The following is a 15078-nucleotide window of genomic DNA, read 5'->3' as shown; positions in this document are numbered from 1 at the left end:
CACTGCAAAAGGCTTTTTATCACCCTGATCTTTGGAACTGCACTGCCACCACAATACACCTTGCTACAACGATCACAGATCGGCAGGATGAGGTTGGCATAACCATATAAGTTAATAATTTATTGCCATCCACCTCATCTAAAGATCAAACTTCAAAGTTAGTAAGTTTATTCATTTGCAGTGTCCTGAAGCTGGTATGTTGGAGAAAGCCACAAAGCCAAGAACACACCCTCAGCTTTCAAAACTGTCATGAGAACAGCAATACTAGAAAACATTATTTCAATGCACCATCAAAGAAAATGCTGTAGTTCTGAAAACCACACAAGAGGGAGACAGAAAAAGGAAAAATGCTGTGGAATGTTCCAACTAAGAAAATCTACAAAACCAATTTTAATTGTGATTTTAGAAGGAAAACCAGCTTCTATAGGAGGACAAAAGAACACTAAATGACGTGTAGGATTGTATGATTCCAATACATGTGAAAAACCAAAGTCATATTTTGTCATATTGAGCAACTCACATTATTTTAGACCTCAATTTTCTACTAAATACAGCAGAAGCTGCACTACAACCACTGCCAGAAGGAACCTTTCTGCAAAGACTGTAAAGAGAGTTACCAGTTTTGTTATGTAACAGCTGGGATGAACTACAACTCAGCCCTGGGTGTTTATGTATATACACTACACAGTTCAGGTAAGACTGCCAGTGATAACTACAAAGGTCAATATACACACCAGTGCAATAAAAACAGATAGTCTGACTCTCAGAATAAAGTCTGGCCATTTTCTGAGCTGGCAGATGGGCAAGCATTATTGGCACAGCACAGGCCATCAGCTAAAATATTTTTTGAGTTATGCAGGTGATCAAAAACTGCATGAAATTGTGGGAAAAACTCCATGTGAAGACTACACACGAAGACCTAAATGATGTTGTGAAATGCACACTGTGAGGTAATTCCCTCATCACCCTTAGGAATAAACAGCATGAACACCTTCCATCTGGCTGGTTTCTTCAGTGAATGTGTTATAATAAAGAAAATTTGCAGACGCTGCTAAGAATTTAAAGAATATATATAAAAAAGTGATGACATGAATAGAGACTACCATCCCAATTTTCACAGCTCAGTGTTAGGACAGGCAGCAAGAGGAGAGTTTTCTGAAACAACCTGCAGACATTCAGTAAATCCTCCGCCCCATGCTTGCTGTGCTGTGCAGAACAGGCCCCAAACAAATTATAATGGACAAAGTAGAGACTTGTGTTTGTTTTGTTGGGTAAATAATATCACCTCCAGTTGCCTGAAGACTCTCCCACAAGCTTGAAGATGCAACTGAGATAAAAAATGTCAAGCAATTCTGTTAGTTTAATCATTACTTTCACTAGACACCTGATTTTTATCCCACATTGTGGATAGAATGAACGGATTAGCAATTCTTCATTGAGATGAGCAATAAAGATTCTGTCATTATCTGGGGGCAATAAGAGAGATTCAGCAAGCAGTGTGGTCAGGACTGGGAATTTGATTCAATAACAGGAAACCTCTCCTTGGAGAGGTCAGTGTATCAGTTGAGCTTTACTCAGCCTCGTCATCCAGTAAATTGCCCTCAAGATAAGGCAGAAGATAAATTCCCTTTGCAAAGCCTCGGCCCTGCAGAGCAGCTCTCCTGCAGGCACAGCCATGGCATTCGACGGCACGTGGAAAGTTGACAGAAATGAGAACTATGAGAAGTTCATGGAGGCAATGGGTAAGGCTCAGCTTTGCAATCCCCTCTGCAGGAAGAACATCACTCCAGCCGAATACAAACCCAAACTGCTTGACAACTACCTTCATGCCTGTCTTTTCACTCTTGGCTGCTCTGCCCCTGCATTTATTTTCAAAATATTCTGAGGTGGGGGGAAGATGCTGAGAAATGTTCTGATTTTAATTACACTGCATTAATCTTAACCAAGTCCAAATTTATTTCAGCAGAAAAAAAATCTCTAAGTCTAGATTTGAGGAAAAGGCTCAGACAACTTGAATGGATAAACTTTAAATCTAATTCTATAGCTGGACTGTAATTTTGAAAACATCAAACCAATTTAAATATTCAACAGGAAGGAAATCATCATTCTTCAATTTCAGAGAAACACTTGATTCAAGTAATTCTAACATCCTGATATTTACTTGAAGTTTGTACAAAGTGTGCATTATATGGACATAAATCTAACTACCCCAGTTAAGACAGTGATTTGTATTATATGTGTACTGGTGAACATGGCCTCGATGGAAACTGAAGGACAAATATTTGGGTCAGAATGCTGCAATAAACTCACTTGGCCATATACAATTGATTTTAAAAAGACAAATATGATTTGTCTCCAGAGGTTCGGGGGTTTTTTTTCTGATTTATGTTAACTGATTTTTTTAGGTATTGGCATGATGAAAAGAAAGCTGGGAGCCCATGACAATCTGAAGATCACCATCCAGCAAAATGGGGACAAATTTAATGTCAAAGAAGCCAGCAACTTCCGAACCATAGAGATTGAATTTACTCTGGGGGTCAACTTTGACTACAGCCTGGCTGATGGGACCGAACTTACTGTAAGAGTCTTCCTACACAGTTCAATATTTGCTATGTGATAGTGACTTTATAACGTGCAGTTTCAAAATGAATAATTTGTCTTCCCAGTTTTTAATTTAAATTCTCCTTCTGAATTACTTGAAATTTTCCTGAACCTGACTGTTCAGGAATGCTTGCAGCTTATACACCAAAGCATAAGGGAGTCTTAACTGTTAAAGGTTCAAGACTGTACCATGGATCTCAGGGTTCCAGAGAGCACAAAAAGCAGAGCAAGTAGCAATTTTCACAAGATGAAATCCAGGTGATTTGCAATTTTACTTCTTCTAATACTCAAGTTCACCTAGAGTGCAGAGTAGGTATTTGTAAGAAATTACAAATCTCTGTTGATATAATTATTTAAAATAAAGTGTATTGACCAGTAAAAAACACCTAGGTTGGCTATTATGCATTTAAATAAACCAATGGTTTTATTAAAATTTCATTTTTACAGCCTTTCTAAAAAGCATTATTACACTGTTTTAATATTTTTTCACTTTTAAGCATTCTACAGCCTTTAAACCAAATCAATGTCATAACTGTTGTAAAACATTTGGGTTTTTTTCCCATCATAGGGTGCTTGGACCCTGGAAGGAAATAAACTTGTGGCCACATTTACCAGAAAAGACAATGGAAAAGTACTTAAAGCAACCAGAGAAATCGTGGGTGATGAACTCGTTCAGGTGAGTAAAGAAGTTATTTACACACAAGTTTGCAATAGAATCAACAGAAAAAGTTTTAAAAGCTTTTCTAAAAGTAGAAAATATTTTCTTCAAGCCAAATAACTTCATTTATCTATAGTTAAAATTCTCAGTTGCCTATAAAGAATTTAAAACTCTCTGAACCATATCTGGGAAATGAAACTTTGCAATTCCAGCTAATGATTTTTCCTTCCTAATTTTTTAACAGACCTACCTATACGAAGGAGTTGAGTCCAAGAGATTCTTCAAAAGGGGCTAAGCACTTCACAGAGAACTGCACCACAATGAAGGAACAATAAAAGACCATTCTCTACACATCCTCTGCGTGGTTTCCTTTCCCTTTCCATCCCCTCACACCGCCTCCCTAGCAGCAGTTACCTATGCTGAAAACATGGGCTAGTTCGTCATGTTCCTGTTTTGCCTCGAATGAACAAACTCCCATTACCAAACGCTTTTTAAAATGTCTTTTGTACTAAGTCCTACTGAAGCATCACGAAGGCTGCAGAAACTATTTTGTATAAGGAGAACTTCAATATTTTTTGCACAAGCTCTCAAATGGAAACTTAGTTTCCTTGCAAAGGCATTTACACTGAGAAACAGTTTCTCTGTGTGTTTAATATTGCGCAAAATTACGGGAAAACCAAAAATAAATGAGATAGTACAGATGGGGATGAGGCTTAAAAAGGAAGTACTGCCATTGTTTTGCCCCAAATCTCTAACATACTTCATCTACTACACATGCTTAACCAATACTTGCTATATAAAGACAAATCCATCCTTATTTCTATTGACAGAACTTACAAAGGAAAACTGCTACCCTTAAGTGCTTGTTTAAGAAAAGTAAGCTCTGTTCAGAAGCACCTGCTTGCAATCTCTCTGCAATTATCTCTTAATAAAATCTCTTAATATCTCCTAATATTGAGGCTAAAAAGGGGTAATAGCTACCAAGAGAAAGGTTTTGGTTCACACACTCCTGGATTTCTGGTCATTCTTCTGGACACAAAAATGATAGCCCTGATTTCAATATGGAGTGCACTGGAAGGACTGAGGGTGGCACATCCCAGGTGTGAGTGTGGCATCAGGTTGTGCCATTTCGTTTCTTTTTATTTACTCCTGCAGCTGGGGGTTGTGCATATAAAGCACAACAGAATACACTATCTACATGAACTTTTCCACATTTGTTCCGTGCACAAGTTCCGACTAACCTTAAGGAGAGGAGTGTATCTTAAAACAATTTTAATTTTCCTAAACTTCTTCACAACAGGATTCCCAAAAGGTCTTCCAGTTTTTCTCAGAGCATCATCTGCTCTCCATGAAACCGCACCGGGACGAGTTGGTCAATTTTCATTTCCACACAAGCCCCACCCAGCACAGGTGGCAGGACAGGACCAACTCGGTGTGACAGGACTGACCGCCTGCTCTTCCCCAGTGTCCGCATCTCACCTGGCAGGGAGCAGCAGCCAGCAGCGCCCAGGAAGGACTGTCAGCTACCAGCACTGGGGAATCCACAACAAGCATCGGTTAGCCCAAAAACAGAGGGACAAGCAGAAACACTCTCCGCGTCCAGCGTCTTAACCTCAAGAGCCCGCCCTACAGGGCAGTGCCTGAGGCGGGGATTGCGAGGCTTTGGCCGAGGCGGGAACGGGGAGGCAGGGCGTGAGGGGGGAGTGGCGGGGCTTTCCTGAGGCAGGAATGGCGTAGCTGTGCCTGAGGCGGGGATTGCGGGGCTTTCGCTGAGGGGGGAATGGCGGGCCGGTGCCTGAAGCGGGGATATCAGGGCTTTGGCTGAGGCGGAGTGGTGCCTGAGGCGGGGATTGCGGGGCTTTCCTGAGGCGGGAATGGGGGACTTTAGCTGGGAGGAGCGGGCCGGTGCCTAAGGCAGGATTGCGGGATTTTCCTGAGGCAGGAATGGCGGGGCGGTGCCTGAGGCGGGAATGGCGTAGCTGTGCCTGAGGCGGGAGGGGCTGGGCGGTGCCTGAGGGGGGAGGGGCGGGGCTTGCCTGAAGCGGGACGGGCGGGGCCGCCGCGCGTGACCCCGGGGGCGTGGCCGTGGTACGTGCGCTCCGTTGCCATTGGCGCCTCACCCGGAAGAGCCATTGGCGCCTGCGCGGTGGGGCCGCCGCCCTGCATCCCCTTTCCGCCGAGGAGATGGAGGCGGCGGCGCGGCGGCGGCCGCGGGAGCCGGAACGGCAGGAGCGGGAGCAGGACGATGGTGGGCGGGTGATGTCGCCATCCCTATCGGGACAGTCCTACTGGTTGGACCTGTGGCTCTTCATCCTCTTCGACCTGGCACTTTTCCTGCTTATCTACCTGCTGCCCTGAGGGCGCGGCCCAGGTGAGGAGCGGCGTTCGGGGGCGGTCGGTCTGTCGGTCGGTCCGTCGGTCGGTAAGCTCCGACGGGCTGTGTCCCCTGGAAGAAAGGATCCGCTTCAGGAGCGGACCCCTGGGAGCAGCCTTGGCATTCCCACATCCCTGCCTCAGAAGGAGCACAAATGCCTCTCAGGAAACTGGAAACTGATTCCAAACCACCCCCAGCTTTGTTTATTTGTTTGCGAGATGTATTATCCGCTCTTTATTCAGGAGGTGTGATTGATGCTGCTTACATGTCAGTGTGTTCTGAACGGCTGTGCAGCGCTGCGAACATAACCAGACCTTGTCTGTTCCCTGTAGGGCATTGCCACCGAGGGAATTCTCACCTATTTCGCACCTTATGAACACCGGCGGTGGAAGAGGAGGACCATTTGTGCGGGATAAGCAACCGGGAACACGGCTCCACTTGCGTGTGGGTGGAGGAGGCACATTTCTGTACTGTACCGTGATGGATCTGTGTGTGTCACAAGTGTTACTGTTGGGTTTTGCCTGTGTCCTGCTCATGTGTCCTGAACTGTGCCTTAGAGATCCTGTACGACACACTGACCGTGCTTTGTGATTCGTGCCTAAAGGATTGTTGGGCAGACATGGAAGCATGCACTGTGTGAATAAAATCCACTGAAAGGACACCCTGCAGCGTGGCTGAGAATAAAGCCCAGCTCTTCTGTACACTGAAGTTGTAGCTCAGACCTGTTCCCTCAACACATGAAGCTTGGCCAGCTGTTCTGCTTCCAAAAAGTTAATCCTGATGGGTTGATGCTGGTTGGTTTTCTATAATACATCTCTCTGGTTTTTCTTTCTTTACTTTCAGCAGTTACTGAGCCCTCTCAGGCTCAGTATTTATAGATATAAATATATACATATATAAACATGTCAATGTTTAACCCAGCAGCAGTGTCTTGTCCTCACTTTCTGATTAAGATAAATTAGGTTCTGCTTTCCTTGCTAGAAGCTGTGAAGGAGGAGCTTACAAAAGCAGCCTTGAGGCACTGGCAGATGACACATAAAGATCCCTCCTCCTCCCCGCCCATGGATGGTATAAGTAGACAGTGACAGATAATTAAAAGGTTTCAACATCAATTTCCTCTGTCTCAAGAGAGGGAGACTCTCAAACTTGTGTGAAAGGGAGGAGTCTTTTGCAGTCTTCAGAGAAAGAAACAGAAGCTGAGCACATGGAGTGAACTTTTTGCCAGGGCACATGTGGGGGAAGATAGTTTTCAAGCTATGGATGGAGGGGATTCAGTTTTCTTTAGCATTTTTCCTTTGGGAACGCTAATTTCTAATTCTGAGAAGTACAATCCATGCTTGGTGGTTTGGTTTTTTTTCCAGGAGTACATACAAAATAACTGGATTGCAGAGACTTGGAATGCTGAGTGCTTCAATGTCTTCTCACACAATAAATGAAAATGGGCCAGAATGAGGTTAAATAGGATTTGGGATGTAAAAATAGATAGATGTTCTTTCTTTTATTTTTATTCAATTGTGAAGACAGTTTTGCTGCTGGCAGTGGTTTGTTCCATGTGTCAGCCCTGTGCTGTAAGAACAGAGATGCTGTAAGAACAGAGATGCTGTGCCCTGCTGGCATTTCTCATCTTGGCTGCTGGTACCTGTGAGATCAGGGTGGTTTCAGAGATCTTGACTCAAGGTGCACAGCAGCCCTGAACTGTGACTGCATTCTCACAAACACCAGAATGGGAGTTCCAGTTTTTCCAATCAGGCCATTAAAAAGGCAAGCTCACTACGTTCACTACCTTTTTTTATCCCCCTTCTGGCATGATATCACAAGTGAAATCCCCAGGGAACAACCTATTGGGAAAAGACCACTAATGTTACTGTATTTCTTTTTTGATAAGGGAGACAGGTGAGATTCAAAGGCTATTAAAGCTCAGAAGTTGAATTTCAAGCACTTTACCACTAATTTAGTTTTCTCCTTCAGCCAGATCCGACATTAAAGGTGTTGCTTATCTCAGAAAACATAAGAGCTAACAAAGTGCAGGCTGGTGCTGCACTGGGCTCCAGCTGTTCCATAGGCACATGGAGCTCCTGAGTACAGAGATCCAGGTAAATTTTGCTTATCCCTAGTAAAGATAGTAAGGTAGCCTGTGTATCTGTCAATCACTTGTCACCAAATCTGTGGGATTATGGTATAAAAATGGCTTTATACATTTCATAGCTGTTTAAAAAGTTTAATCTATTTACCAGCTTTATGTACAAATACTTCAGAAGATGAATTTTCCTGTTCAGAAAAGGTGAGCAGACCACCATCTCCACAAAACTTTCAACCATCAGTTAGCAGCATTATCTGTCATGTTCAAAATGTAGTTCTGGAAAGCCAATTTTTTTTTGGTTTTTTTAAACAAGAAACACAAAAAGAACAGACAACAAAAGATTTTAAATTTTTATCTTGATATTTTGAACAAGTAGAACTTTACAAGTAAATATTCCTAAAGACTGAAAAATATATTAATTACAAGACTCATTAATATCTTTACTGTTACAAAAATTGTCTAGGCTCTTATACAAATCTATAGCTGGGAGGGGACATTTATAAAAAAATAAATAGGCACCCTAGGTAAGTTAAAACGAGTTATCACATATTAGTTAGCAAATATTACATACATACATACATGGAGTGCAGAGGCAAATATAAAAATGAAGGTGCCTCGATTAGCTGTCTGTTTAATCATGAAATACCTGGTAAACATGGGTCACAGAGGAAGCTGTCTGGTGAGATTGCTCCAAGCTAAGCAAGGAAACTGAAGTACACCTAAGTTACTGCAGCTACTTTAGAGAGGAGTTTACCAGTTGTGCTTACTGGGAGCAGAGTTCATTGGTATCAGTAAGAGGCATTCGTATTGCTCGTGGTACAGAAGTATCAACATTGCTATGCATGTTTAAAAATAAGTGTTCTAACATCATTCACAGTTGTTGCTGTGCTATCCATACATAAAAATACTGTCATTTCCAATACAAGATTTTTTTTGTTTTTTGCAAAACATAATTTTACAAATTATACATTATTTACAAATTCCAATAATCTTGGTTTTTACACAGGTATTAGGGGACAGTTGTACTTAACTGGCTATGTATGTTATGTAACATGGCTAGGTGAACTTGAAAAGTTTAATTTACAGGTTCTGAAATCTCTCTTAAAATATTACAATAGGAATCACCCAAGTTCTTACATTTTTAGTGTTCTTCTGTATTCAATTTATTTTCCTACAAAAGGATCATAGTTTAAGTTGCTGTTTACTAGCAGCCATACAGAAACATGCATAGTATTTTCACTATAAATTCTAGAATTCATTTTTCCCCAAGTGCTACAACAAATTTTGATCAAGAAGGTAGAAAGGTTAATCTGAGATACCTGGTTTGTTGCATATATATAATGTTCCAGTTCTACTGTAAGGTACATGTTATTTAAAAAAAAAAAAAAAACTGACCTTGCCACAGAATAACCAAAACTACTGTTTAAATGTTTACCTGGAATAATTGTGCTAAACAATTGCCATTATTTGGTTGAAGCACTAAAACACATGTACATAAGGTTATGAACATGAAAAAAAGCTTTTCTGATTTCTTATTATTTTCATAATAAAAGGCATTGATGTTTAGGTGTAATCAGCAACACGCCAAGTAAACACTCCAATGTGAATAATGGAAAAATTTTACCTTTTTAGGTTGTGCCAGGCTTTGCTATGCTGCCTCAGCACTCAGTAGATGGTTCTGTGCACTGATTTAACTAACCAGATAAAAGCCAACTAAATCTTCCTCCTTGTTACTGAGATAAGTCAGGTTAACAAAAGACAAGGTAAATTCCAGAGCTGCCAAAACTGGAGAAGGGTGACAGAGCAGAGAAAGAGCAACCTCTTCTTTCCATGCCCCCTTAGCCACCAGTCTGGCTGCACATTCAGCCTGACCTGCTAATGCAGACCATATCCATGTGTAGGACTGATCCAAATGGGAAAACATGTTAGTAAAAAAAAAAAAATGGAAAAAAAAAAGTCAAATGTGTGATCCCCATGAACCTGGAAAAAAAAGGGGAGTTTAATAAATAGCAGCATTGACTTCGCATGCAATTGTAGAATAAGTCAGAACTGAACGTAAGTAGGAATTACTTCTTAAAGGTTACAAAATTAATCTTTCCTAGTTGCATAACTCTGTATTTAAAATTAGCATCCTATTCTGTTGTACTGGTTTGTAACTTAGGAAGTTAAATTTAATAAGTTAAAGTATACAGCTTAAAGGAGAAAATCTGATAAACATGTTTAAAAATGTACACTAACAGAGCAGAGGTATTAATAGGAAAGCATTACTGCAGTTTACTTCAATTCCCTTTGAAAGTCTAATTTAACACTTGCAAACCAAGATGGTTTTTAAAGAAGTATTATTATTAAGGCTTTTGAAATAAAAAATAAATCCTCTGGGTAAACTTGCATTAAAGACACTTGAAGGTTTGTGAAAGCACAGACTTTGCTTGAGAGACATCGCTTGAAAAAACCATGTCACCTCCTGCTACCTCTGAGGATAAATACTGCTCTTTTATGACTTCACGTACTGCATTAGTTGTGGTAGCATGCTTCTCCCTTTTGTTAGTCTAAGAACAGTGACCACAGTCTGAAGGAACACTTCTTACACTGCAGCTAACCACATCTTCTTACAGAATTAGTGACATCCAGCAGATCCTGCTGCTGCAAGGTGTGCACGCCCAAGGGACCACATGGATACAAACTGAAGAAGACAAGCTGAGTAACAGAGCTAAGCATTAAGGCAACTAGAGTAACAAATCCAAGAACCTCAAGTTTAGCACCTCTTCTCTTTGCCTCTATTTGCATATTCGTTTGAACAGTCACAACTCTTAAGCAAGTACAGTCAGCTGGGTACCTGGTAATCACACACACACACAGATTTGAGGTTGTGCCCCTTTACAGACATCATGAAATGCTGAAGTCAGATCCAGGTGTGGGCTTCTTGAAGAACCTATCGACTGCAGTGTATTCCTTCTGCATTTGCCTTGTACCTCTGTTCAGGGGTGGGATGCCTGGGCTCCAGAGTGGTGGGGTATGTGGCAGTCAGATCTACTGCAGCTGCTGGAGAATGCTTCTCCTTGTGGAAGCTTCCACTCTCTGTGAAATACAGCTTGGGTCTCTGGTGGTACTTGAGCCTGTAGGTGTCAGTCATGCAGCTGTCTACTGAGAAGTAAGTGGTTAGGGACACGTTGTCGTTCCCATCCGCATAGGCAGGGCCTGGTCCCGTGTGACGAGATCCTTTCTTCAGCATGTTCTCAGACACGGTCCAGAACTCATTAACTGATAAGCGAGGTGGAGAATCTGGTTTTTGAACAAACACTTCGTTCCCTGGAAAGGGCTCCTTAAGTCTTTGTTCAGCTGGGACTGCACTTGCTTCTGCTGCAGATTTTGAAGGTGCACCTGTTTGCCTTAAGGGACTATTTCGCAACGCTTCCGTTGATTTTACATCTGCTACCGAGTTATTCTCTGATCCTGCCAAAGTGCTCAGAGCGTATTTCTTTGGGGGTAAGGGGGGAGGAACGTTCTGGTACACGGCTTCAGGCACCCAGAGGGGATCTGCCCTCCGGAGCAGGTGCCCCATGTGCTCACTGGGAGGGGCGGGCGGCACCGCCAGCCTTTCCTGCAGGCCCTGAGGCACACAGGGCACCAGCCCTGCCTTGGGACCCAGAGTGTGATGGGACAGACTTCTTGGGTGATGGGACTGCGGCTGGGCAGGGGGGGTAAAGTCGCTGTGGATGGGCTTCCTGCCACAGGCATTGTCTGGGAAGGGGTGGGGCACACTGTCTGCACAGAACACCGGCACGTTCAGCTTCTCAAACCTCTCTGTGTGAAGCCACTCGCAAGGGCTCGGCTCGTTTGCCTTGTTCCTGCTGTCTGACTTCACAATCTCTTTGACAGCTGGCTGCAGAGCTGATGATGGGAAAAATTTCCTGTTGGTCTCAGGCATTTCAGCTCTAAAATACAAAACCATGCAGGATGTGAGTATCCATAAAAACATACAAAAAGGCTCAGATAACAGGGATTTTTTCAAATACACCCTTGGTAAAACTGCTGAAATATTCAAACCGACAAGAGAGTTAGGATCTGTTCAATAGGATACAGCCCTTGGAGTTGGAGTTGTATTAAATTACTCCAGAGTTTCTTTCATTTGAAATGTAAATGTGCCCCAAGAAGGTAAGATAAATTCCTTCAACATTCAGGACTCCACTGTCTTCTAAACATCCTTGTGACTCTGAAACATCCTTTTTCAAATACTGGATGCTACTTTAAGTTGATACATTTGTGTTTACATTTTTAATTTTTAGGAGATACTGAGCACTTAAGAGTTCGTATTAGAAACAACAAGATACAGCAGTAGCTTCTAAACACAAATAAACTCTTCTCCCCCTTCCAGACAAATCTTTCAAAGCTTTATGGGGTGACTGCACTAACCACAAATTGGTTAATCACTGCATATTGCATTAAATTCCAAACAGGAAAATGTTAAATCCCTCTGCTTCTGCTAAGATGGTTTCAAAACCATCTAAGCCATTCGGTGACATTGTCAGCATCAAAATTAAAGACAGAGTTTAGACCCATCAATTATGCAAAATTCAAAAGGAATTGCTTGTCAAAAATATTGAGTGCTTTAACTTGTCAATGCTTAATATTGATCATTGTAACATAACAGAAATCAGTATTTCTTAAACTATTACAGAGGAATATGCCAGTACTTGTTACCTCTTTACTGGAGGACTTGGCACCTGCAAATGTAATTCTGTTGGGAAACCAACATGAGGATGAGGTCTGTAGTTAACTTCAGAATTGATCTGGTCTTTCCTCAAATCTGGGGCTAGAAAAGAAAATATTTCAAAATTAAACAGATGTACAATCCAATTCCTTCTTTGTAATTTCTCAGAGACTACAGAAACGAACAAAATACAACAGGACAATCTCTTTCAATATTTGAGATTAATCAAAGTAACCATTTTGAAGATAATCTGCACAGAAGGTCAGACCTTAGAATCTGGAAGAAATTTTCTGCATTTTCTTGTTACCAGAAAATAGGTAATGGTCACAATTTTGAAGTCCTGTAGACATATTTTCAAGATCACCTTAACATTTAATCTGGCTAAAAGCACATTTTCAAAGGAAACTTTTCTTAAATGGGTGTTTATTCAAACATCCAAAGTCATTTAAATGACAAAATAAGAATTATGACTTTGAAAAATTCATTATGTGTTACAATAATTAAACAGAATGAATACTGCAGAGATTGGGGGTGGTTTAGGTTGTTCTATTGTTTGTGGGTTTTAACAGCTCAAACCCTAGAGCAGGCTGTAAGGCTCACAGAGACATTGGGCAGACAAAGAGCACTGTCACCCACATGCCCCAAACACACAGCACTGAGTGCCTGGGCCAGCACTACTGCACTCCCACTCCTCAAGCTCCTTTGATTCCCAGGCAAAGAATCATTCCCTGAAAATACACAAGTTCTGAGCAAGGCAGCTCCTAGTGTGCAGGAAATAAAGGAAGCATTGAAGTATTCGTGTCAACACCACACAGCATAAATCACTCACTTGGCAAGTGACAAGCAGCAGTCTATTTGTTTAGAGATAGACACTCCAAATCTTGCTAATGCCATGATTAGCCCATCAATATCAGTCATCTGCTCTGAAGCCAAAGGAATGGCTTCTTATTTTTATTGTTATTATTATTTATACCATGGCTTATTTTGGCTATGTACAGACACACTCATAACTGCTACACCTATTTTACTTGTTATTTCCTTAAGTTTAAATATTTAAAGTCTTGGAACTTTAGACTCATGAATATATGAGCCAAAACCCCAACAACAGAGCAGAACTAAAGTGAAAACTTTGGGTGTTGCTGTTGGGTGATACTTGTTTTGAGGGTCAATATCTGCCCTATGTTTAGGTGATGTGAGACTTCTAAAGACATGAAATCTTTCACCAAAGAACACAGGTAGCAGAGGCTAAAGCAGCACACAGCTCAAGAGACAAAGCCACCATATGGCTTTCCTCAAGTCTTGAGAAGAAAAAATAAAAAAGGCATAATAAACAATACCACAACCTTAGAAATAATATTTATGGGAAAATATTCTTACTAATGAGTTCATGCAAGGCACAAGTAATTAACCTGAGAGTTCAAAACAGCCTGTGTGCCACGGAGCTGCCTAGCAGTGAGATAACCAACACTGAGGTAATATTTCACACAGAAACATTGCATTCTGCTGCAGGCTGGGATGATTTTCCCTCCCAGCCCGACTCCCGGAGGAGCCGGGAGGGGGCAGCAGAGGCCAGCGAGCGGCTCCCTCGGGCACATCCAGCCGCGCCAGGAGCTCGGTGCCCGCGGAATTCCAGCCAACTTAAAAATAGATGTGTTATTTTCCCTTCTGCTGACAGGACAGCCATGCACGGTTAAAACCAGACGCTGGCTCCATTGGGAATTTTGGCTCTACGTTCTCTGCAAACCTAAATATGGGACGCACAAGCCCTGCTCAGCTGGAGCCCAGCATCCTTATCAATGGGTCATTAAGAGCTGAGCAATAAACGAAAGGTAATTGTGTCCTGATATATAAACCAGTCTGCTATTAAGATTTACAGACATCTATTTTCACTACTGGGTAGTCAATCCAGATTTTCAAGAGATGAACATCCATTCTACAGGTAGGACTAAGCCCACAGATAGGACCAGCAAGGTCTTGTCTAATATACCTCCATTTACACAAACAGAACATGTGCAAAAATCTACCAAGTCCAGCTTCTGTGGGGAAAAAAATCCCAAACGAAAATAAACACAAAACCCCTATGGAAACCTCCAACAACAACTCAACTCCACATTAAATTCAGCTTCCTCTTTATGGGTTTTAACTGCATGCTTCCTGGAATTTTTTTTAAGATTTCCTAAGTTGTCAATAAAAAACCCAGCAACAAAGCAGAATACTTATTGTAACAAATATTTGTGGGCAAATTCCTCTCTCTCAGCCCAGACATTTTCTGTATTCAGTTGAAATAACAGGCAAATTTATTGGAAGGTTTGGAAATGTGGAATAACAGTCAGTCTTATCCTGCTATTTGCAGGATAAGACTCAGTCAAGGAAGTAAGTATGTTATAACTTGTCCAAAATGCAGTATTATTTCTGAAATACAGTGAGCAATCTTCTTTTTTAAAAAGTACAAAAAAAAAAAATCCTTTTATTCTAGAAACTTTACTTTTGGAGAAACATTCAGTTGCAAAACCTTTCATAGGTATCTTTATTTTATCATTTGAAGACACTCTAGTAAAGCCTTTATTTGTTTCTCTTTCATGGTAAGTAAACTAGCTACAAAGCTTTAATTCTCTACTCATGTCTTTAAACTTGACATTAATGTACACTGACTG

The 15078-nt window shown here is 41.5% G+C and overlaps 2 protein-coding genes across 2 annotated transcripts in view; one reads left to right on the top strand and one right to left on the bottom strand.

The window, feature by feature from the left end:
- The first annotated feature begins 1675 nt into the window (after window positions 1–1675).
- FABP2 (fatty acid binding protein 2) lies at window positions 1676–3554 on the top strand. The gene is made up of 4 exons (XM_030946945.1): window positions 1676–1742; window positions 2406–2578; window positions 3170–3277; window positions 3504–3554. Exons 1-4 carry the CDS (start codon window positions 1676–1678, stop codon window positions 3552–3554), a joined length of 399 nt encoding a protein of 132 aa, XP_030802805.1.
- Window positions 3555–8146: 4592 nt separating this feature from the next.
- The window catches only part of USP53 (ubiquitin specific peptidase 53), a 28580-nt gene continuing 21648 nt past the window's right edge, over window positions 8147–15078 (bottom strand). The window contains exons 15-16 of the mRNA XM_030948062.1: window positions 12415–12526; window positions 8147–11648 (exon numbers count right to left, since the gene is read on the bottom strand). Coding sequence (XP_030803922.1) covers window positions 10646–11648; window positions 12415–12526 — 1115 coding nt within the window. The 3' untranslated portion in view covers window positions 8147–10645. The remainder of the gene's footprint in view (window positions 11649–12414; window positions 12527–15078) is intronic.

This window comes from Camarhynchus parvulus, chromosome 4 (assembly GCF_901933205.1).
Source record: "Camarhynchus parvulus chromosome 4, STF_HiC, whole genome shotgun sequence".
NCBI lineage: Eukaryota > Metazoa > Chordata > Aves > Passeriformes > Thraupidae > Camarhynchus > Camarhynchus parvulus.
Note: the sequence above shows the minus strand (reverse complement) of the source record. Positions and strands in the feature narration are given on the sequence as shown.

Coding starts and splice junctions, on each gene's coding strand:
- FABP2 (XM_030946945.1), top strand. CDS start 1,676: ATGGCATTCGACGGCACGTGGAAAGTTGACAGAAATGAGAACTATGAG. Junction 1,743..2,405: donor GAAGTTCATGGAGGCAATGG/GTAAGGCTCAGC, acceptor TGATTTTTTTAG/GTATTGGCATGATGAAAAGA. Junction 3,278..3,503: donor TGGGTGATGAACTCGTTCAG/GTGAGTAAAGAA, acceptor ATTTTTTAACAG/ACCTACCTATACGAAGGAGT.